Source organism: Manis pentadactyla, chromosome 16, assembly GCF_030020395.1.
Source record: "Manis pentadactyla isolate mManPen7 chromosome 16, mManPen7.hap1, whole genome shotgun sequence".
Lineage (NCBI taxonomy): Eukaryota > Metazoa > Chordata > Mammalia > Pholidota > Manidae > Manis > Manis pentadactyla.
This window is the reverse complement of record NC_080034.1, coordinates 65,058,694-65,082,906: the sequence shown is the minus strand read 5'-3', so window position 1 is coordinate 65,082,906 and position 24,213 is coordinate 65,058,694. Positions and strand designations below refer to the sequence as shown.

The 24,213-nt window shown below is 38.2% G+C and overlaps 2 protein-coding genes across 3 annotated transcripts in view; one reads left to right on the top strand and one right to left on the bottom strand.

Annotated features, from left to right (window-relative positions):
* The first annotated feature begins 389 nt into the window (after window positions 1-389).
* Window positions 390-7,700, top strand: LOC130681365 (testis expressed protein 56-like). Its single transcript, XM_057494291.1, is given in 3 exon segments — window positions 390-1,274; window positions 7,430-7,536; window positions 7,539-7,700. Coding segments are annotated over 3 exon segments (477 nt in total). The 5' UTR covers window positions 390-1,056; the 3' UTR covers window positions 7,691-7,700.
* ECI2 (enoyl-CoA delta isomerase 2) overlaps window positions 7,066-24,213 on the bottom strand; it is a 39,609-nt gene continuing 22,461 nt past the window's right edge. For both annotated transcript variants that reach the window (XM_057494287.1, XM_057494289.1), the window contains 5 exons: window positions 15,316-15,418; window positions 14,469-14,589; window positions 10,185-10,274; window positions 8,656-8,799; window positions 7,066-8,016 (listed from right to left, as the gene is read on the bottom strand). In XM_057494287.1, the coding sequence (XP_057350270.1) occupies window positions 7,861-8,016; window positions 8,656-8,799; window positions 10,185-10,274; window positions 14,469-14,589; window positions 15,316-15,418 (614 nt within the window). In that variant the 3' untranslated portion in view covers window positions 7,066-7,860. The remainder of the gene's footprint in view (window positions 8,017-8,655; window positions 8,800-10,184; window positions 10,275-14,468; window positions 14,590-15,315; window positions 15,419-24,213) is intronic.

Sequence of the window (24,213 nt, the reverse complement as noted above, 5' to 3'; positions counted from 1 at the left end):
ATGTTCCTAAACACACTGTGTGGTTCAGCTGACTCCCTTTTCTTCCTGCCTCCTTTCTTCCTTCCCTTCCTTCCTTCCTTCCAGGGGCCAAGGGCTGGATGCTTCCAAATGTGCTGCTTTGGCATATTATTTTGAATTAAAAGTTACTTAAGAAACAGCCAGTGCAAAGAGAATACTCTTGATTCCACTTTGTCTCCAGAAAGCCGGGGATCAGTCTGTGTGAAAGGTGCCCTCCCTGTACAGGAAGTAGAGAAACATCCTTATCACCAGAGACAGGGAGTTCAGAGTTGAGGAGGCTGTAAACAAACCTTGTTTACTAATTTATTACCCCAGCCCAAATTCTGTTTAAAATTCTTTACTAACTGAAGCTCCCAGCATAAGGTTTTTTGTTTTGCTTTGCTTTTTTGTCCTGTCAATTCCTCATGGGTTTATTTTCTCTGTGTCTAAAAAATATAAACACTGCCTGGCTTGGTCATTGTCTTTAGGTCTCAATTTCATTATTGGACCTCTGTGTGTACCTAATTAAACTTCCGTTTTTTTCTCCTGTTGATCTGTCTCATGCCAATTTAATTATTAGTCGAGCTATAAGAATCTTGCAGGGTAGAGGAAAATATTCCCTTCCCAGCACTTCCTTCCTTTTTCATTAAGCAAAACTGTTTTGATGCAGGCGGCAGTGTATTGAATTACGTCCTGATACATCCCTTTGTCTCATCATGGGTGGTCAATTTGGTTAGGGGTCAGTGGGAGTGAAGTGAATTCAGAGTGTGGTTAATATCACTGAAGATAAAAATAACTGTACAGTAACTTGCCATTAGCTTGAGAATCATGCATAGTATTTGTGGTATTACTAGCACATCTATTTGTTCATTCATTCATTCGTTGGCTGTGCATCTATTAGATGTCTAGGACCAGGCTAAATGTTGCTCAGTAATATTTTTGCAATGAAGGAATGGCACGGCTATATAACAATTATTAAGTGGCATAAATATTCCTTCTCAAATGAATGCCATATTATTTGTGTTCTGCAAAGATGGGAAGGAACACTGAATTGCATTAATGCTTATTCTATTACTAGGTGAGAATTCTGAACTCTCTGGCTTAGAAAGGATCTTAGCAAGACATGAGTTTCCAAGGGAGGTTAATTTGACCCCAAAACCAAGTAGTATGCTCCTGGGGAAAAGAAAAGTCATCAACAATGCAAGTTATGGGTGGAAGAAATGCCACTTATGGAATAAAAACATAAAAGAGCCTCCAATGTCAACCATAGTTGTCAGGTAGGTGTCTATTTTTTGCTTTATGCAGACATATTTAGAGATATACACAAACCTTTTTATGTCTTAGCTAAAAAAATGACTTAATGTGGTCTTTGAGAAACATGGTGAATATGGGAACAAGCACTGCTCTGTAAAAGCATGTGAGCCCATTTTCACACCCCCCAGGTCTGGAGGAACCCTCACTGGGAAAACTCATGGAGACAGGAGCAGGTGTGTGGGCTCCCCATGGCCCATTGCAATTCCAGGTCAGCGAGCAGAGATGTAGATGGGCTGGAGTAGGATTCTGGAAGACCCAGCCATACAGCTGGATGAGTCAGGAGGCACGAGGTCACCCCTAGCATGACTAGGGGCCTAGGGTACCATATATATGAATGGTGGAACCTTGTCTTTATCCCCAGGCTGTCTGATTTTATAGTGGCAGAAATGGGAGCCTGTTGCACGTTCTTAAAAAGAGAGGTGATGTCATCTGACTTGAATCGTCTCTGGCTCCCATATGGACTCTTGTGCCAGGAGGTGGTGGGGATGTAGAATTGGTTGGATTCTGGCATTCAAAGTTATAAACTTTGGTTCCTTGGTAACTTATCTTTGTTGGTACACTTCCTTCTCTGACTATGCCAGGCAGGTGGTGTTCCTGTATTTGTTTCTTTAGTATTGCTGCATGCATTGCTGTACAATATCTGATAAATGATTCCTACATTTTACACATAGTAGGTATTAAAAAAATGTTGCTAGGGTGACAAAGGAAGAATGTATAATTTGTTATAAAGACAGAGTCCTCTGCTTTGAAGGTAATACACACAAGAAGAGAATTGCAGCTCAGGAATGTGCCTGTCCTGGAACCTCCCCCGGGTCACTGCCTGAAGGAAATAATTCTCTTGTCCAGTTTGTTTTTAGTGTCCTCAGTAGCATAATTTGATTTAAAAATCCATATTCAAGGAAGACAGAGATGTGTTATGAAAGATTAGAGCCATGGTATTTTCTTGGGCAATGCAAAGCACTGAAGTTTTGTCAATTCAGGGTAGAAGTTATTTTAAGCGATGATCCCTAATTACTCAAGCTAAAATTATTTGACCTACTTTGGAGGCCTATTAAAAAAGAAAAAGTTACACAACCATAGGAAGTTTATACCCCTCAATTTTAGGCCATAGTGTCTTCAAGTGAGCTAATTTATCTTACTTTACATTCTAGTTTAGTTTCTGAAAATATAGCTAGATTTTTGGAACATAAAAAACAACACATATTTACCCACATTTCCTTCTACAAAAAAGTGTCCTGTCAATTTCTCACATTTATAGTCTCTTTGTCTAAAAAATATAAACTGCCTTCCTTCTACCAAACTGCCTGGCTCTGTACAAAAGCACATGGGCCCATTTTCACACACTCCAAGCATTGGGAAGTAGTCCTCATTGGGAGAAAACTCCTGGACACAGGAGTAGATGATGTTACTTGCTCCCAGGCCTACAGGAGTACACTGCATTTTGTTTATGCACTCATCTGTCAATGGATGTTAGGTTGTTTCCACCTTTGTTTATCATAAATAATGCAGCTCTTCAAATAGCTGTTTGAATCACTGCTTTCAACTCTTTCGGGTATATACTCTGAAGTGGTTTTTTTTTTTTATCACTTGGTATGTTTTGGTGTTTGGCATGCTGTTTTCATTAGTCTCAAGATATATTCTTATTTTCTTGTGGTTTCTTCTTTGATCTGTTGGTTGTTTAAAACTATATTGTTTAACTTCCACTTAATTTGTGGATTTTCTAGTTTTCCTTCTGTTGATTTGTAGTTTCATTCTGTTGTGATTAAAATAGGTATTTTGTATGATTTCAATCATTTAAATTTACTAAGACTTGTTTTGTGATCTAAACATAATCTCTCCTGGAGAATGTTCCATGTGCACTTGAGAAAAATAATGTATTCTGATGTAGTTGTGGGGAGTGTTCTGTATATTTCTGTTAGGCCTAGTTGGTCTATAGTGTTGTTCAAATCCTCTATTTCCTTATTGATCCAGTCTCATTTTCTAACTACTGATCAAAGTGGGGTATTCAAGTCTCCTCCTATTACTGTAGAGCTATTTCTCCCTTCAATCTGCCAATGTTTGCTTACATATATATTGGAGCTCTAATATTTGATATGTAAACATTTATAATTGTTGTATCTTCTTGTTGTATTGGCCCTTTTATCATTATAGTATGTCCTTATCTCTTTTAACAGTTTTTGAATCTGTTTTGTCAGGTATTAGCAGAGCTGTCCCTACTCTGTTTTTGTTGCTATTTTCATGGGATATCTTTTTCATACTTTCACTTTTAATCTATAGATGTCCCTAGATCTAAAGTGAGACTCTTGTAGGCAGTATATAGTTGAATCCTGGATTGATTTTTTTTTAACCCATTCTGTCAATTTGTGTTTTTTGAGTTTAATCTTTATATTTAAGTAAATTACTGATAGGGAAGCACTTTTGCCATTTTGTTTTCTGTATGTCTTATATCTTTTTTTGTCCCTTATTTCCTCCATTAAGACTCACATTTCCTTCTACAAAAACGTGTCCTGTCAATTCCTCAGATTTATCGTCTCTTTGTCTAAAAAATATAAACTGCCTGGCTTTGTACAAAAGCACATGATGGGCCCATTTTCACACACTCCAAGCATTGGGAAGGAGTCCTCACTGGGAGAAAACTCCTGGACACAGGAGTAGATGATGTTATTATTTCTTCAAATAATTGCTTGATTTCTTTTTTTCTCTCCTCCTTTGTGTTGATTTTTTTTTGTAGTGCACATTTTGATCCCCTTCTCATTTCCTTTTGTGAATTTTCTATGAATATTTCCTTTGTGGTTACCATGGGGATTACATATAACATGCTAAAGACAACCTTAAATCGTTACCAACTTAACTTGCATACAAAAACTACTCCTTTAGAGTGATGCCCTTCCACAAGTGACATCTCCATAGATTGCATACCTATCGACACAGATTTATAATTGTATCTTATGTATTTCTTTTAACTCCTATACAAAATAAAAAGTGGAGTTACAAACCAAAATTACAATATTATTACTTTTATATTTGTGTATGTATTTACCTTTATTGGAGAACTTTATATTTCCATGTGGCTTTGAGTTACTATCTAGTATCCTTTCAACTTGCTCCCTTTAACATTTCTCATAGTGGTAATGAACTCCTCTACTTTTGTATAGGAATGCTTTAAATTTCTCCCTCATTTTTGAAGGACAGTTTTACCAGATATAGAATTATCAGTTGACATTTTTTCTTTCAGCATTTTAAATATGTCATCCAACTGCCTTCTGGTCTGCAAGTTTTCAGCCGAGAAATCTGCTATTACCTTATTGGGGAATATCTTGTATTTGATGAGTAGCTTTTCTCTTGCTGCTTTCTCACTCTTTTGTCTTTGACAGGTGTGATTATAATGTGTCTCAGTATAGGTCTCTGTGTTTATCCTACTTATAGTTCATTGGACTTCTTGGATTTGTAAATCCATATCTTTCCTCAAATTTGTAAGTTTTCAGTCATTATTTCTTCAAATAATTGCTTGATCTCTTTTTTCTCTCCTCCTCTTCCTGGGACTCGTATTGAGTATATATAGGTCTGCTTGATGGGGTCCCTATATAAGTCTCTTAGGCTTTATTTCATTCTTTTTGTTTTTTGTTCCTAAAACTTGATAATTTCAAATCATCTCTGTAAGTTTGCTGATTCTTTTTTCTCCCCATTTGAATCTGCTGTTGAGCCCCTCTAGTGAATTTTTCCATTCATTTATTGTAATTTCAGCTCCAGAATGTTTAAAAAAATAATCTTTGTTGTTATTCTTATTTTGTTCATGTGATGGTTTCCTTATTTCCTTTAACTCTTTGTCCATGTTTTCCTTTAGTTCTTTTGATCATATTTGAATTGTTTTGTCTTGTTAAGTCTGATGCCTGTGTTTCTTCAGGGACTGTTTCTGGAGATTTTGTTGCTTTGAATGGGACATGTTTCCCTGTTTCTTTGCATGCCTTAAAGCTTTTTGTTGAAACTGAGCATTTGAAAACAGGATTCTCTCATGTTTGCATACTGGTGTTATAAAATCTTCTCTAGTTAGTGGGCCTGTGAGTCCTGAGATCAGCCAGGCCTTCTCACATCTTCTTGGAGCATGCTTCTTCTCTGGGCCTCTGTGTATGTTTTATTTTTGTTTACTGTTTTTTAAATTTGTGCTGGCTTCTTTTAATTTCCCAAACAGTCTCAGGCCAGCTTCTTCTCAGGGCCTTAAATGTTCTACTGTATTCCTCTGCTTGCAATCTTCCTCCATATCCATGGGTCTGCAATCAGCTATAATCTTAATTAATGTATTTCAATGCCCGCTACTGCCTTCCATGGCTTCTAGCCTGAGATCCAAACTCTTCAATGTTCCCTGCCTAAACTGTGAGTCAGGCAAGACAGCAACCAGTCCCTCAGGCAGCTAACAAACAGGGCAGAATGTTGCAAACAAATTCTACTCTGCTTCCCAGGGAAGAGAGCTGGGAACTAGGCTAATGCCTCCTACCACACCATGCAGGGGATTGAGTGGGGTACGGGTAAATAAAAACACTACAAAATTTCCTGTCTTACCTTGTTTTAGTGTCATTTTTTCTTGACTGCACACTCATTTGCTGTAGATGTTTGACTGGTTTCTGTAGTTGTTTATGTTCCTATGGGGAATGGGGACCTGTAACTTCCTAGTTGCCAACCTGATGTCACTGTTTATTCATCTTTTCCCAGTATTTTCTTCTCTCCATTCTTCATATTGCTTAATTCCCACTGGCTTGTCTTCTAGGCTCACTGACTCCACTACTGTGTCATTAGGGTAGGCTAGTGAGTCCCTCCAGATTTTTAAATTTCAGATTTTCAGTTTTTTATTTGGATCTCATTTGCAGTTTGTGTTTCTCTGCTGAGAATTCATATAATTTCAAATGTGTTTTTCTCCACTAGGTCATCTCAAGATCACTCTCATCTGAAAGTGTTCATATTTTCAGTCTTTTGTATGTCAGGTAATTTAGGATTGTATCATAGACATTGGGAATATTATGGTGCATGGTCTCGGGGTCCTGTTGAAATTACCTGTGAAGAATGTTGCTGTTTTTTAGTAAGTCTGGTTAGGTTCAGATTACAAACTGATATTTTGGGGTGGTGGTAAAAATCCAAGTTTAGTACTTAAAGACTTGATTTTGTTGGTCTGAATCTTTCCCACTCATGAACCTGAGGTGTGTATGGGCTCATGCACAAAATTAGAGGAACATTTCTCTCTGTGATTCCCCCCCTACCCACACTCCTTATTCCCTAGGGGATTTCTCCTGTTTAGACCTTTTCTTTACCTCAAATTTTCTTTAGCCAGCCACATCATGGCCACCACTGCACAGGGGTCTGCCTTAAAGGTACAAGTCACAGGCTGAGGAGAGAGATCCCAGCAACTGTTTCCCTACTTTTCACAATCTGAGAAACTCATCCCTGTACAGTCACTTCTCTGTATTTTGACACCCTAACACAACCCATCTACTTTTGTTTAATTTCAGCATCCTCAAGTAATTGTTTTTGTATTCTGGCCAGAGATTTTATTTGCGATTAGTGGGAGAGATGGGCAGTCACTGCTCCCGGGGACAGGGGAGCTGGAACCCCCCAACACTTTCTCTGGGAAAGCGGCTTAAAGCTCTAGGCCTCTGGACCCCCACTTGCAGAGCAGCAACAGGACCTTCCTCACTTGTAATTTTTGGCATTGTTTTTTGAGGATACGGTATGATTATGGGCATTAAGCACTAGTAACAAACAGTGCTCAATAAACATTAATTTTATTACTATTCACATATTTTCTATAAAACTGAACATTTTGGATTAAGATTACTGGAATAAAAAAAAAACTAAAAAGTTAGAGGCTCAGTGGGTTGGCTACCTGAATGACGATGCTTAAAGGAAAAGTTAAATAAAAAGGAAGAAGGAAAATATTCTGTGTCAGTTTGGTAGTCATTGAAATTACACCCTCTCCTTGTTTAATTGATACATATGGAAGCAATCAAAACAGAAACTTACAAGCATTCTGACTCTCCTATCATGTCCTTTTATTACTTACAGAAAAAAAATGAAACCAAGACACCTATTTATGTTCTAGTAATGCTACTTCCATTTGCTCCCTTGCTAGATGGCTGGAAAAGAACATGCAACCTGCTGAAGATCTCCAGTGGGTAACCCAGAGGCTGTCAGTGTTTGGGCCTACTGAGTCACTCAGACTTTGCGGACGGCAGAGTGCTGAGTGGTGTTCAAAGACACGACTTCAGCTTGCAATGCTGAGAATGCTTTTCAAAGCAGGGGCCCAGGCACAATGTTTCAGTGTTCCTGGCAACAACGATTCATGTCGAAAGACGTAAGACCCCTATTATCAAAAACCCATGTAAATTCTTAAAGCTTTTTACATAATTTGTTTTCATTAGTGCTCCAGTGAAATATAATAATCGTAAGAGATCTTTTAGCGTGGAAGAAAGGCACAGTGAGGCTTATTTAGCTCAAATACTAGAAATCAAGAAGAACTGCACATCCTTTCCTTTGACGTGCTGAGCTTCACTGTAATAGTCATCACAGTTTTGCTCTTCTGGATAAAAAGCTCACGACTGCATTCCTGCATTCGTCTGACAGCCACCTTTCCTGGAGGACACTGCTTTCTTCAGCATTAACAGCATGTAGCTTTTCTTTCTCCTTATTTCTGATGACCTGTTTTGAAATTCTCATGGCCTGCAAAACCAAAACCAACAATGAAGCTAAGAGGTATTCTGAGAGGAGTGGGATCGTTCTGTAAGTCTGATTCTTGTCTCCCTGCTGTTCATTTAATTCTGTTACTCCTTGAGATACATGTATAATAAAGACAGTGCTTCTCAAATTTTAATGTGTATATAAATCATCCCAGTAGATGTGGGACAGGGCCTGTCAGGACACATTCCTAAAAAGCCCCAGATACTAAAGCTTCTGGCTCCAGAACCACATTTTGAGCAGCAAGAACACAAGAACAGTCAGTCACTAGCTATCATATATAAAAACAAATGTGTGCTACACGGTTAAGAATCTCCTGAAAGCCAACCTATCTGGTTTCTCATCTGGATTCCACAAAAAAGTGTTTGGCAAATAATGCCTGTCATCCTCCTCAAAGTTGTCTTCAGAAAGAATTGTCCCTCTGACTTCATATCATAGAAATGGAATGCCTATTTGATAAGTTTTGTAAAAATCAGTATTTCTAACATTATTATGGTTATTTTTACCCTCAAATTTAGATTGCTTCAAGCTAACCAAGATATATGTTGTTTTTTAAATTGCTTTTTCTTCCTAAGGCAGATAAAATATTTCTATTCCTACAAATGAAAAAAACAAAAAACTAACATTTGGGGGGAGCTCTGAATATGCTTTCAGCTTGGTCCAAACTTCTTTCTGGAAAGTGCTATCAGGAAAGACTTCAGTAACAAGTCCTTGAGCACATGCTTCTCTTGCTGTTAACTTCTTTCCAAAAATAAGCATCTCTGTTGCCTGAAATAAAAGCAAGAGTAAAACATTAACTTAATGAACTAAAGCTCAGTTAACTTCAGAAATAACTGCTCTCAGTAGACATAGGGACATTTGCTGGTGGTCTTTGAGGTTGCTAGTGTCCCTCACTAAGGGAGAACCAATGATCTCAACAGGCAATGGTTTGTAAACTACATGCCGAGGCCCCCTTTGGCCCTGTAAGGTTGCTTGGGTTGCTGCCTGTGTGTGTGTCTGGGTTGGAGAGGCAAGAACAGGGAGCTGGGGAGGAAATCACTCAAAGCAGATGCTGATCTGATCCATGGCAGCTATAATTTTTATACACTATAAACAATTGTGAATGAAAAAATAAAGAAAACTCATGGTCACAGGGAACGCCTGACTTTTAGAATTCCCTTCCTGGCACTTCTACTGGCGGCCTAGCTCTGACGGCTGTCCTTACCTGCGCAGGTACTCAATTAGTTCTGCTGAACTGAAGGAAAATGAGAAAGACTGGTTCAGTTTCTAACAAAATTGTGGTCACTAAATGGATATCCTTCTCTACGTTTGCAATTTCTCTTCCAGAAAAGTAAAGACTATTTCATAGCCAAATGCTCTAAGCCTTAGAGTTGGTCCTTCAAAGTTAAAATCTGTATAATGATTCAGCGTATATGACAAAATAGTGAGATTTTTGTAAAAAGTACACTTATAACAAAAACCTAACAGCCAATGAAAATAGGCTCAATTCCAACCCCCCCTCGCAGATCTCAAAGAAAGTTTGCTAAGCCTTTTTCTTTCCCCCGGCTCCCTGGTCTGGTCATGATCACTTTGGACTCATGCACAGAGCAGGGGCTACTAGGTTTCCATGAACGCAGGGACAACCTGAGCAGCCACTTGACCACTCTGAGAGCCTTAATGCATTGGCGTGGAGCCAGCTGATGGGAAGGCTGCGGTGCCTGCGGGTAGCTTTGGGCGTGGGAAACCCCATAAGCCTCGTAGCTGCTGGCATGTCACGAGACTCTGAAGCAAAGGGGTCCCCTCATCACTTTCAGGAGATGCTGCTCATCCATAAAGAAATAAGTGGGCCCCGAGCTGGCACAGTCCTGGTCCTTCTGCTGACCAATGCCCACAGCTGTGGGGGGCAGGGCCTTGCACTGCCTGCGATGCCGCCAACCCGGGCAACCCACCGGAACAGCAGCATCCTCGCTGTGGGACTTGCCGGGAGAGTTTCTAACCTTCCCGCATACCAGACATTTCCCACAGCTCCGTTCCTCTATAAAGTCTCAGAGTTGGGCATCAAATAACTGCTTCCATTTGGTTTATATTATCCAGGGAAAGAATGGAGGATGTAGCATTGCCTCTGGAATAGAGATCATTTAATAAAATTTACTTTTAATGTTTCCAAAAGTTACCTTGGCTGGGCCCATTATCCTTGGGAAAGTGTAAGAGGAGCATCCCTCTGGGCTCTGGCCTAGGTGACTAAAAGGTGTATGAAATGTTGCCTATTTGGAGGGAAAAAAAGGAAATTATTTTTTTGTATATGATTTAAAAAAAAACACACAATTTGTCCATATCCTCATAATACTTAATTGAGGAATATATTTTTTTAAATTAGGATTAGGATGGTATATACACACAAAATTCACTCTTTTAAAGTATGTATCTTGATGAGTCTTAGTAAGTGTATATAGTTATGTAGCCACCACCACAGTCAAGATACAGAATATTTCCACACCCCAAAAAATTCCTTCCTGCCCTTCCAGACTCAATCTATTCCTCTCATCCCCAAGCAGCCACTGATGTTTTCTATCCCTATAGTTTTGCCTGTTCTAGAATGTTATATAAACGGAGTCATACATTCTGTTGCCTTTTTTCTTTTGTCCTTTGAGTAAAGCTTTTGAGAATTGCATGTTGTTGATGTATTACTAGCCTTTTCCTTCTTTCTGATTATTCCATTGTATGGACGTGTCGTCATTTGTTTATCCATTCACCAGTTGAAGCCATTGGTGTTAGTTCCAGTATTTTAGCTGTTATAAATAAGACTGATATGCAATTTGTATACAGGTCTCTGCATGAACATGTCTTCAATTCTCCTTGAGGACCTAAAAGTAGCATTGCTGGGTTGTGTGGTAAATGTGTGGTTTTATTTTCTAAGAGGCTGCCAAACTGTCTCCCCAAGAGGCATACCATTTACAATTCCTACCAGCAGTGTACATGCCTCAGTTGCTCCACTTCCTCACTAAACTTTCTTATCACCAGTCTTTTTTAACTCTAACCATTCTAGGAGGTGTGTACTAGTGTCTGGTTGTGGTTTTAATTTACATTTCCCTAATGCTGAATGATGTTGACCATCTTGTCATGTACTTATTACACATCTGTATATCTTCTTTGGTGAGATAACTGTTACAAAATTTTGCCCACTATTTTTAAGTTAGATCGGTTGCCTTTTTATTATGAGTTGAAGTCCTTTTTCTGGTTCCAAGTCATTTTCTTACCAATGTCTTTCTTATATATTTTTCAGAGCTATTTTCCCCTCTTCTCTGTGGGCTACTGATTTCTCTTCACTGCCCATTTTTATATTAAGTTGTTGATGTATGACTTTAGAGACATGTTTAAAAAAATACATTAGAGAGATTAGTCTTTGTTATGTCAGTTGAAAACTGTTTCCTCGATCTAATTTTGCCCCAATACTAGAATCCACTCGAATATTGGTTATCAAGAATACAGAGTAATTTATAGTATTTTTTTCTACATTTACTATTTTATATGTTTTTTGATGAATGAAAGTCCTGACGAAAGGGAATTAATTTATAATTGACAATTTGTAAACAGAATATTTAGACTTAATTTCCCATAATCAGAGATGGTGTTATTTTTTATTGAACATTGTTAGAAGATGTAAATATATAATGTTTGCAGCACAGAAATAAAAATAATAAAAATATAAAATAGTTATAAATGTTACATGCCTTCTTTTTTACCCCTAAAAGAAAGCTTATTTAAGAAAATATACTGAGAAGTCAAAGCCTAAGGAAATTAAACAGGTAACCGAGAAAAAACACAAACCAGGTACACGTATGTAGCCGACAATAAGCAGCATTGAACTTATGCACAAGAGTTATTATAAATAAGCATTCATCTTTTTTCAGGAATAGAGCAGGTAGGTTTGTGGAGGGTTCGGGCTCCAGCATCAGACAGCCTAGTGACTCTAGGACTTCCTTAACCTCTCTGTGCCAGTTTCCTCATCTGTACAATGAGGATGAAGGTACCTATCGCACAGGGCTGTTGAGCACATTAAGTGAATACATATAATGTGGATCAACACAGTGCCTAGTATATAGTGTACTCAAATATTTATTATTTTTATCATTTCCACCTTCTTATTAGCCCATTTGCTGACAGAGAAGCTAATAGGCAATGTTACCTATTGCCCATAATAAAGATAATTTGGTTGTATGAGTTAAATATTAACCCACATTCCGTATGGTATTTATTCAAGAAGCCAGTAATGATAAATCCCTCTCCAGAGTCTCTTTCTTCTGTTGTTTTTATCTGATTTTAAGTTGAACTTTGGTTTCAGTTGGGTGAACCCTTAGCAGTGGTTGCTATTTGTCAAATAATTTACTTTGGGCCAAATCCTTTAGGATTTAAATTATATATACACGTATATGTATGTATATACACACACACACATACATACACACATACTCTTATTTCAATTTTCAATTCCAATTTGAATTATAAGATCGAATTCCCAGAAATCTTTAAGATGATGTATATGACAGTCATTTTGAATTCTGTGGGAGAATCAGGACAAGATTCAAATGAGATGATATATTTGTCCTCTAGGTACTAAAGAATGAGAGACCCTTAAGTTCGGGTGAGGTCAATTAACTGGTCATCTAACACAGGGGAGGTGACCAAAGACTATTGATTTCTGCCTTTGAGCAGAAACTTCCACCTGTAAAGGTTAGGCAGTCCAGGACCTAGAACCTCATTTGCTATTTTTATGGGAGAATTATTAATAAGATTAAGATCTGACAACCAAGTGGAATCCAGTAAACGATAACCAAAGAGTTAAGGACCCTGACAGTGGGGAAAATACTTCCAAAACAAAACTAGGAGTCTTTTCAGTAGTAGAGACCAAATGTTTCCCACAAGGTAGTATGTAGATCAGCAAATTTTACCACCATGTAAGCAAAACTCACTCTAAGAATCTGATAACCCTAGAGGTGATTGTTAGTTGCACAGCAAAATTTCTAAGATAGATGCTTATCACATCTTTGGTTATAATGACAAGAAGTATAAATAGCCTGACTAGGAGTCAGGCACTGGTTAAATTAGATAAGTTAAATAACCCAAACATTAGCACTGGTTATCTCAGTGTTAAGATAAAGATGATTTTTTAACCAAAATTTTTTCTTTGTATTTTTCCATATTTTTCAAAATTTTATTTTCCACTATGACATATATTACTACTGTTGTAAGAATAAAAATTAAACAATGTGGGAGATAGGGGTGCTGACCCCTGCAGTCAAAAATCCATGTGTAACTTTTGATTCCCCCAAAACTTAACTCCTATTAGCTTATACTGTTGACCAGAAGCCTTATCAATAACGTAAACAGTTGATTAATACATACTTTATGTTATATGTATCATATAATGTAGTCTTATAATAAAGCTAAAGAAAGAAAATGTTTTTTCCAATTTTGTTACCTCCAAAAAATTTTCCAGTATATTAATTTTAAAAAATCTGCGTAACAAGAAAGCAAAAACTGAAGGAAAAACATGGCAGCAGACTCACAGAACCCAAGCATGGACTAGTGGTTACCAAAGGGAAAGGGTCTGGGGAAGGTGGGTGGTAAGGGAGGGATAATGTTATTAAGGGTATTATGATTAGCACACATAACATAGGGGGGGCACAGGGAAGGCAGTGTAGCACAGAGAAGACAAGTAGTGACTCTGTAGCATCTTACTACACTGACAGACAGTGACTGTAATGGGGTGTGTGGTGGGACTTGATAATAGGGGAGAATGTAGGAACCACAGTGTTACTCATGTGAAACCTGAGCTTAAGACTGTATATCAATGATACCTTAATGAAAAAAAATCTGCATATAAGGGACCTGTGCGGTTCAAACCTATGTTCAAGGGTCAAACTGTAATTCAATGGTGAACACAAGGCAGAATTGTGTTTTGAGCAAGTAACTTCTCTGAGCTTCTGTTTCCTTGTCTGCAAAGAAGGGGGAGTTGGTAATACTGAAAAAATTGTTTATTATTCTAAAAATCTAAATTTCAGGATTTGTTTACTTGGGAAAAAAAACATCAAGTAATGCACTTGCATAACCTGCAAAGATGCTATTTTTCATCCCCAATAAGAAGCTTCCAAGGTCTCTTGACTTTTTTAGAGTAACACGAAAATTGAAAATTGAGTAACTGCAATTTGATTAGAACATAGAACCAGAAGAGTTGGGACAATGTTCACAATAATACTGGTGCTTAGGAAAATTCAAGTTAATAAGGAAGAAAAAATAAAATGAGTCAAATTAGTTAGACTAATTCTTTGGGAAAAACTTAAATTTAGTCCATTCTACCATAAGCCATATGTAACCCATTTACTACTAGCAACAATAAAGGAGAATTCACTTCTCATTTTTACTTGCATGACTTCATAAGGTTCTGGGAGTTAACTTACCCTGTCAGATGCATACACAGCATCAAAGAGCCCAAGTATGGTGACAGAGATTCCCACAGCTGGACCATTCACCAATGCAACCAGAGGCTTAGGAAAATCTATAAAACAGCCTACAAATTCCCTACAGAAATGGAAATATGAAAACATATTTAAATGTTCTAAAGCAGCATTATGGAAGTATGTACAGGCAAGACTGTATGAGACTTTGACAAACTCTTCCAGTCAGGCTGGGTGTTTCCATATCACCCAGAAGCACCTCCCATACCAGATTCATCCTGGACACCCATCTGAAGGGTACTTGATGGAAGCTCACAGAGTGAGTCCTTTAGTATGACCTTAGCTCAGATCTTGTATTCTGGCAGCTCAGTGGGAGCTGTAAATCAGCTGTAGACTTATTAGAGCGGCTGACCGAACGTGCTGCAGCATTACAGCTCCGTGGGAATCAGACTCAGCAAGGATAACAAGTTAAGAAGAGAGAGGCCTTCACATCCTCTGTATCGAGACTACAAGTATCCTATTACCAACAATCATGGGGGCCATGCATTTCTCTAGCCAGGTGAGAATTTACTAACTTCTGCCTTAGAATGAGAATTTTATTTACAACTACAGTTTACTGTTATGCTTTCCAGTCAAATCACATAGAGCGGCAGGATGAACAGGTAACAGAATTTAAAGTCATAGAGTGAATGCCCACATGTCGATAGAGGCAATTTGGAGAAATACGCTTGTCCAAAGTCACAATTAATCACAATGACACAAAGAAGTATTTATCTTACTTTTGCTTAACTAAATACCACTTTGATGTATAAGGATGAGCCCTGTGAGGTCAGACTAATGTCACTCTTACCTCAGCAGAGTGGCACCATTTTTGGCTTTCTCTTCTACTCCACCAGGGGGGACATCCATGAAGTTAGTTAGATCATTCCCACTACAGTAATAATCGCCATTTCCTGTAAGCAAAATCAGCAGATTCACCACTCATTCACGCTGTAATTACTGAGTATCTACTATGTGCCAGGGTGGAGCAAAACACTGGAAACAAACTAGGCGAGCCAGCTGTGGCTCTTGTCCTAATTTACAATACTAATTTATAATAATTAAAGAGTAAGTCGCACAGATTAAAAAACACAAATACATGTAGGTAAGCCAACCGACACACAGGGGAGGCACATGATGGTAGGATGAGCATATGTAATGGGATCTGTTATAATCAGGAGGCTTAGGGAGGTACTTTCCTGAGGAAGGGACAACTGAACTGAGATCTGCAGGGCAAGCAGAGCCCTAGCTGGACAGAGGGGTGGGAAGAATATGCATGCAAAGGGACAGCAGGTGCAAAGGTTCTGTGGAGGGAGTAAGCCTGGGGTGCATGATGGGACGAAGAAGTGCCACTGTGCCTCAGCAGAACGAGCCAGAGGGTAGAAGCTGGCGTGGGCTGAGGACAGGCAGGAGAGACCACGTGGGGCTTTGGAGTTCATGAAGTTTTGCCTTTTATTTTTATTTATTTATTTATTTTTTTAATAATTATTTTTTATTGAAGGGTAGTTGACACACAGTATTACATTACATTAGTTTCAAGTGTACAACACAGTGGTAGAACATTTATATACATAATTCTAGGTTCCAGCTATCACCCTACCAAGCTGTTACAATATCTTGACTATATTCCTTATGCTATACATTACATCCCGGTTACTTATTTATTTTACCATTGGAAGTCTGTCCTTTTTTTTTTTTTTTTTTTTTTTTTTGTGAGGGCATCTCTCATATTTATTGATCAAATGGTTGTTAACGACAATAAAATTCTGTATAGGGGAGTCAATGCTCAATCATTAATCCACCCCAAGCCTAATTTTCATCAGTCTCCAATCTTCTGAGGCATAACAAACAAGTTCTTACATGTAGAACAAATTCTTACATAATGAATAAGTTACATAGTGAACAGTACAAGGGCAGTCATCACAGAAACTTTCGGTTTTGCTCATGCATTATGAACTCTAAACAGTCAGTTCAAATATGAATACTCATTTGGTTTTTATACTTGATTTATATGTGGATACCACATTTCTCTCTTTATTATTATTATTTTTAATAAAATGCTGAAGTGGTAGGTAGATACAAGATAAAGGTAGAAAACATAGTTTAGTGTTGTAAGAGAGCAAATGTAGATGATCAGGTCTGTGCCTGTAGACTATGTGTTAATCCCAGCTAGACCAGGGCAATAAAACATCCACGTATGCAGAACATTTCTCTCAGAACGGGGGGGTGAGGTTCTAAGCCTCACCTCTGTTGATCCCCAATTTCTCACCTGATGGCCCCCCTGCGACTGTGCCTGTCTTAGGTTGTTCCTCCCTTGAGGAATCTTACCCGTCTCTGGCTAACCAGTCATCTTCCGGGGCCATACAGGGAAATGTGAAGTTGGTAAGTGAGAGGGAAGCCTTATTGTTTGAAAAGGTTAGCTTTTTACTTCTTTGCAGATTTATGCCCTGTGGCTTCTATGCCCAGCATTTGTCTTGAGGTGTCTTTACCACTTGGAAGAATTATGATACTCGGTAAATTTGATATGAGGCACGAATTCTATTTAAGGGTTGTAATTAGGAGGGAAGAAGAAAAGCTATAGAAGTAGCAGGCGGAAGAAAACATGGGAAGATTGATTATTTCTTTGACATATCTTCTTGTAGAGTAACTTCAGCATATATAGGTTTTAAGCTACTACTTAAATTGCGCACACACATTAACATAATAGGAGTATAGTTACATAACCAAAGCATACCTGTAATTACCAGCCATCTCCAGTGAAACCAAGAAAACCAGTTAGGCACCTTAGGCATTTGTGAAAACTTATCTATGATATGGTGGATATTGTCCAACTGAACTTGAACAGTCTGAGAGAAATCAGACAAATTAAAACAACCCATTCCTGGGGACTGTTCACATGCCATATGTTCTTTTAACAGTAAATAGTCTGTAGTTGTAAGACTTTGGAGCGCTACAATTTGCACTTCTCCAAATTCTTGGTTGAGTTCCAACAGTATAGATCCAGTCAAATTTGTTGTTTTACTGTATGCACAGGCCAGCTTAGATATCTCCTTCCTCATTCCCATGGCAAGTCCAGGAACTGGTGGGATGAGTGCATCTACAGCTGCAGCAGTGCGTGGATCTTTGTTGGGGTTTTTTGATGATCATCTTCTGACATGAGTCTTCCAGAAAGTGCAGATGTTGGAAGTTCTTTTTCATATCGTATCTTAGTTCATTTTCGGGGTAGCCCAATTAGGCTTTGATCCTCTGTATAAACACAAACAGACCCTTTGCCTACACTTTTATATGCCCTTTATACCCTTGTGTAGAACTCGTTGGAGGTTACCACACAGGAACTGCCCTTTTTTTTTTTTTTTGCTTTGTTTTTGGTATCACTAATCTACACTTACATGACGAATATTATGTTTACTAGAAGTTTTGCCTTTTATTTTAAGAGCCACTGAAGAGGTTTTATTTAAAATTAAAATGCAATTTACATACAATAAAATTACTTGTTTTAAAACACTTGGCTCAGTGATTTTTGATACTCGTAAATATCCACGTGATCACCTACAGACCAAGATTAGAACATTTCCATCATCCCAGAGAGTTTCCTTAACCTCCTTGCCATTCAGGCCAACCCCACCCTGCCCTGAGACGATCGCTTTCTGACTTCAATCATCATAGATTTGCCTATTTTAGAATTATTATAAATGGAATCATGTACAGGCATGCCTTGAAGATATTGCAGGTTCAGTTCCAGATCGCTGTGATACAGCAAATGTTACAATGAAGCAAGTCAAATGAATTTTTTTAGTTTCCCAGTACATATGAAAGTTGTTTACGCTATACTGCAGTCTATTAAGTGTGTGATAGCATTATATCTAAAAAACAAAGTACACACCTTAATTAAAAATACTTTATTGCTAAAAAAGCTAACTATCGTCTGAACTTTCAACGAATTGTAACCTTTTTGCTGGCAGAGGGTCCTACTTTGATGTGAATGGCTGCTGACTAATCAGGATGGTGGCTGCTGAGGGCTGGGGCGGCCGGGGCAACTTCTTTAAATAAGACAACCGTGAAGTCTACCGCATCGACTCTTCCTTCCATGAACGTTTCTCTGTAGCATGCGATGCTGTTTGATGGTATTTTACTCGCAGTAAGACTTCTCTCAGAATCAGAGTCAGTCCTCTTAAAACCTGCTGCTGCTTGACCAACTAAGTTTATGTAATATTCTCAATCCTTTATTGTCCTTTCAACAATCCTCACAGCGTCTTCACCAGGAGCAGATTCCATCTCAAGAAAGCACTTTCTTTGCTCATCCACCAGAAAGTACTCCCCACCCATTCTAGCTGATGAGACGGCACCGCTCAGTCGCGTCCTCGGGCCCCACTGCTCAGTCTAGTTCTGCTGCTCCCGCCACGCCTGCAGTTACTCCTTCCACCGAAGTCTTGGACCCCAGGATGACTGGAATCAACTTCCAAATTCCTGTTAATTATATTTTGACCTCTTTCCATGAATCATGAATGCTCTTAATGGCATCTAGAATGGTGAACCCTTTCCGGAAGGTTTTCAATTTACCCCCATCAGAGGAATCACTACCTATGGCAGCTCTAGTCTTACAAAATATGTTTCTTAAATAACAAGATTTGAAAGTCAAAATTACTCCATGATCCATTGGGCTGCAGAATGGATGTGGTGTTGGCAGGTGTGAAAACAACATTAAGCTCACTATCCATCAGAGCTCGTGGGTGACCAGGTATATTGTCAATGAGCAGTAATGTTTTGGAAGAAGTACTTTTCTCTCAACAGTGGGCTCAAAATACTCAGTAAACCACGTTGTAAATAGATGTGTTGTCATCTGGGCTTTGTTGTTCCATTTAGAAAGCACACACAGAGTATATTTAGTGTCATTCTTAAGGGCCCTAAGATTTTCAGAATGGTACACGAGCACTGGCTTCAACTTGATGTCACCAGTTGTGTTACCCCTAATAAGAGAGCCAGCCTGTTCTTTGAAGATTTGAAGCCAGGTATCGACTTCTCTCTAGCTATGAAAGTCCCAGATGGCATCTTCTTCCAATAGAAGGCTGTTTCATCTACACTGAAATCTGTTGTTTAGTGTAGCCGCCTTCATTAATTATCTTTGCAGATATTATAGATAACTTGCTGCAGCTGCTCCATCAACACTTGCTGCTACACCTTGCATTTTTCTGTTATAGAGGAGGCTTCTTTCCTTAAAGCTCATGAGCCAACCTCTGCTAGCTTCAACATTCCTTTTTTTTTATTAAAGTACCATTGATATACAATCTGTGATGGTTTCAAACACACAATACAGTGGTTCAACATTCACCCATATTATCAAGTCCTCACCCCCACTAGTGCGGTCACTGTTCATGAACACACTAAGATCTTACAGACACATTAACTGTATTCTCTGTGCTGTACTACTATCCCTGTGACTAGCCGATACTAGTCACTAGTGAATTCTTGTGCTCCTTAATCCCCTTCTCCCTCCCCCCGACCCTCTCCAACTTCTCCCCTTTGGTAACCACCAGTCCCTTCTCGGTGTCTATGAGTCTACTGCTATTTTGTTCCTTCTGTTTTGCTTTGTTTTTATACTCCACAAATAAATACTCCATAGCTTCAAACCTTTCTTCTGCAGCTTCTTCACATCTCTCAGCTTCCAAATAATTGAATAGTTAAGGCCTTGCTCCAGGTTAGGCTTTGGTTTAAGCAAATGCTGTGGCTGGTCTGATCTTCTATCCAGACAACTCAACTTTCCCCATATCAGCAATAAGGCTATTTTGCCTTCTTATCATTTGTGTGTTCACTGGAGTAGCACTTTATATTTCCTTCAAGAACTTTCCCTTTGCTTTTACAAGTTGGTTGTTTGGTACAAGAGCCCTAGCTTTCAGCCTATCACATCTTTAGACATGCCATCCTCATTAAGCTTAATCATTTCTAGCTTTTGATTTAAAGTGAGAGACATACAACTCTCCCTTTCACTTTAACACTTGGAGGCCATTGAAAGGTTATTAACTGCCCTAATTTCAATATTGTTGTGTCTCAGGGAATAGGGAGACCCAAGGAGAGGGAGAGAGATGAGGGAATGGCCAGTCAGTGGAGCAGTTCAGAACACATACAATATTTACAAATTAAAGTTTGCCATCTTATATAGGTGTGGTTCATGGTGTCCCTAAACAATTATAATAGTAACATCAAAGATCAGTGATCAGAGATCACCATAAAATGAATAATGCAAATGATTGAGATATTGTGAAATAATATGATTGAAATATGTTAAAATACCAAAATGTGTCACTGAGACACAAAGTGAGAAAATGCTGCTAGAAAAATACTGCTGACAGACATCCTCAGCACAGGGTTGTCACAAATCTCCAATTTGTAAAAATGCAGTAGCTGCGAAGCACAGTCAAGCAAGCACAATAAAATGAAATATGCCTGGAATATGTAATCAAAGTCTTCTTTTGCTGAACTATGTTGTAAAGTTTCACTCATATTTGTTTGTGTATCAGTTATTAATTCCTTTTTATTTCTGAGTAGTACTCTGCTGAATGAATAGTCAATAATTTGTTTATTCAACCATTGATGGATATTTCAGTTATTTTTGGGTTTTGGCTACTGTGAATTGGGCTACTATGGTTGTTACAGTACAAACTATTTTGTAGAAATATGCTTAATTTATCATGAGTAATTGTCTAAGACTGGATTGTTGTGACACCAGGTTGGTGAGTGCTTAACTCAATAAAATGTTGCCAATTTCCAATTCTCATGTCAGAAACATGTAAGATTTTCAGTTGCTACACATCACTAATATTTGGCATTGTTTGTCTTTTAGCTATTCTAGTGGGTGAAGAATTTCACCGTGGTTTTCTGTTTTTCACTTATTTTATTAAGGTATCATTGATATACAATCTTATGGAGGTTTCACATGAGCAACACTATGGCTACTACATTTACCCATATTATCAAGTCCCCTCTGACAGTCACGGTACATCAGTGCAGTAAGATGCTATAAAGTCTCTACTCATCTTCTCTGTGCTACAATGCCTTCCCCGTGACCCCACTACATTATGTGTGTTAATCATAATGCCTTTTAATCCTCTTTTCCCTCCCTCCCCACCTATCCTCCTCAGTCCCTTTCCCTTTGGTAACCTCTAGTCTCTTCTTGGAGTCTGTCTGCTGCTGTTTTGTTCCTTCCATTTTGCTTTGTTGTTAACACTCCACAAATGAGTGAAATCATTTGGTTCTTGTCTTTCTCGGCCTGGCTTATTTCACTGAGCATAATACCCTCAAGCTCCATCCATGTTGTTGAAAATGGTAGGACTTGTTTTCTTCTTATGGCTGAATAATATTCCATTCTGTATATGTACCACTTCTGGTTTATCCAGTCATCTACTAATAGACACTTAGATTGCTTCCATATCTTGGCTATTGTAAATAGTGTTGCAATAAACATAGGGGTGCATATGTTTTTTGAATCTGTGATCTTGTTTTCTTAGGGTAAATTCCTAGGAGTGGACTTTCTGGATCAAATAGTATTTCTAGTTTTAGTTTCTTAAGGAATCTCCATGTTGCGCTTTCCACAATGGTTGAACTAGTTTAGATTCCCACAAACAGGGTAAGAGGGTTCCCCTTTCACCGCATCCTCACTAGCATTTGTTGTTCCTTGTCTTTTGGATGTTGGCCATCCTAACTGGTGTGAGGTGTTATCTCATTGTCGTTTTAATTTGCATTTCCCTAATGATTAGGGATGTGGAGCATCTTTTCATGTGCCTGTTGGCCATCTGAATTTCTTCTTTGGAGAACTGTCTGTTCAGATCCTCCATCCATTTTATAATCAGGTTATTTGCTTTTTGGGTGTTGAGGCATTTGAGCTCTTATATTTGGGATGTTAACCCCTTATTGGATATGTCATTTATAAATATATTCTCCTATACTGTAGGATGCCGTTTTGTTCTATTGATGGTGTCCTTTGCTATACAGATGATTTTTAGTTTGATGTAATCCCATCTGTTCATTTTTGCTTTTGTTTCCCTTGCCTGTAAATGTGTTCAGTAAAAAGTTGCTCACAGTTATATTCAAGAGATTTTTGCCTAAGCTTTCTTCTAAGAGTTTTATGTTTTCATGACTTACATTCAGGTCTTTGATCCATTTTGAGTTTACTTTTGTGTATGTAGTTAGGCAATAATCCAGTTTCAGTTTCATTCTCTTACATGTAGCTGTCCAGTTTTGCCAAACACCAGTTGTTTCTCATTGTATATCCATGGCTCCTTTATTGTATATTAATTGGCCATATATGTGTGAGTTTATATCCTGGCTCTCTATTCTGTTCTGCTGATCTATATGGGTCTGTTCTTGTGCCATTCCAAAATGTTTTGATTACTGTAGGTTTGTGGTAGAGCTTGAAGTCAGGGAGCATAATCCCCCCAGGTTTATTATTCCTTCTAAGGACTGCTTTGGCTTTTCGGGGTCTTTTGCAGTTCCATATGAATTTTAGAACTATTTGTTCTAGTTGGTTGAAGAATGCTGGCAGTATTTTGATAGGGATTGCACTGAATCTGTAGATTGCTTTAGGCAGGATGGCCATTTTGACAATATTAATTCTTCCTACCCAAGAGCAATGGATATATTTTCATTTATTGGTGCCTTCATTAATTTCTCTCATGAGTGTCTTATAGTTTTCAGAGTATAGGTCTTTCACTGACTTGGTTAGGTTTATTCTGAGGTATTTTATTCTTTTTGATGCAATTGGAAATGAAGTTTATTTCCTGATTTCTCTTTCTGTTAACTCATGCAACACATTTATGTATTAATTTTGTATACTGCAACTTTGCTGAATTCAGATATTATATCTTGTAGTTTTGGAGTGGATTCTTTAGGGTCATGTCCAATATCATGTCATCTGCAAACAGGGACAGTTTAACTTCTTCCTTGCCAATCTGGATGCCTTTTATTTCTTTGTGTTGTCTGATTGTTGTGGCTAGGACCTCTGGTACTATGTTGAGTAAAAGTGGCGTAAGTGCGCATCCTTGTTTAGTTCCCAATCTTAAAGGAAATGTTTTCAGCTTCTCTCTGTTAAGTATGATGTTGGCTGTGGGTTTGTCATATATGGCCTTTATTATGTTGAGGTACTTTCCTGCTATACTCATTTTGTTGAGAGTTTTTATCATGAATGGATGTTGAATTTTTTCAAATGCTTTTTCAGCATCTATGGAGATGATCATGTGGTTTTGTCCTTTTTGTTGATGTGCTGGATGATGCTGATGGATTTTCTAATATTGTACCATCATTGCATTCCTGGAATAAATCCTAGTTGATCATGATGGATGATCTTTTCACTGTATTTTTGAATTCAGTTTGCTAATATTTTGTTGAGTATTTTTGCATGTATTTTCATCAGGGATATTGGTCTGTAATTTTCATTTTTTGTGGTACTTTTGCCTGGTTTTGGTATTAGAGTAATGCTGGTCATGTTGAATGAATTTGGGAGTACTCCCTCCTCTTCTACATTTTGGAAAACTATAAGGAGGATGGGTATTAGGTCTTTAGTAAATGTTTGATAAAATTCATCCATGAAACCATCTTGTCCAGAGGTTTTTCTTCTTAGGTAGTTTTCTGATTAACAATTCAGTTTCATTGCTGGTAATTGGTCTATTAAGACTTTCTGTTTCTTCCTGGGTCAGCCTTGGAAGGTTGTATTTTTCTA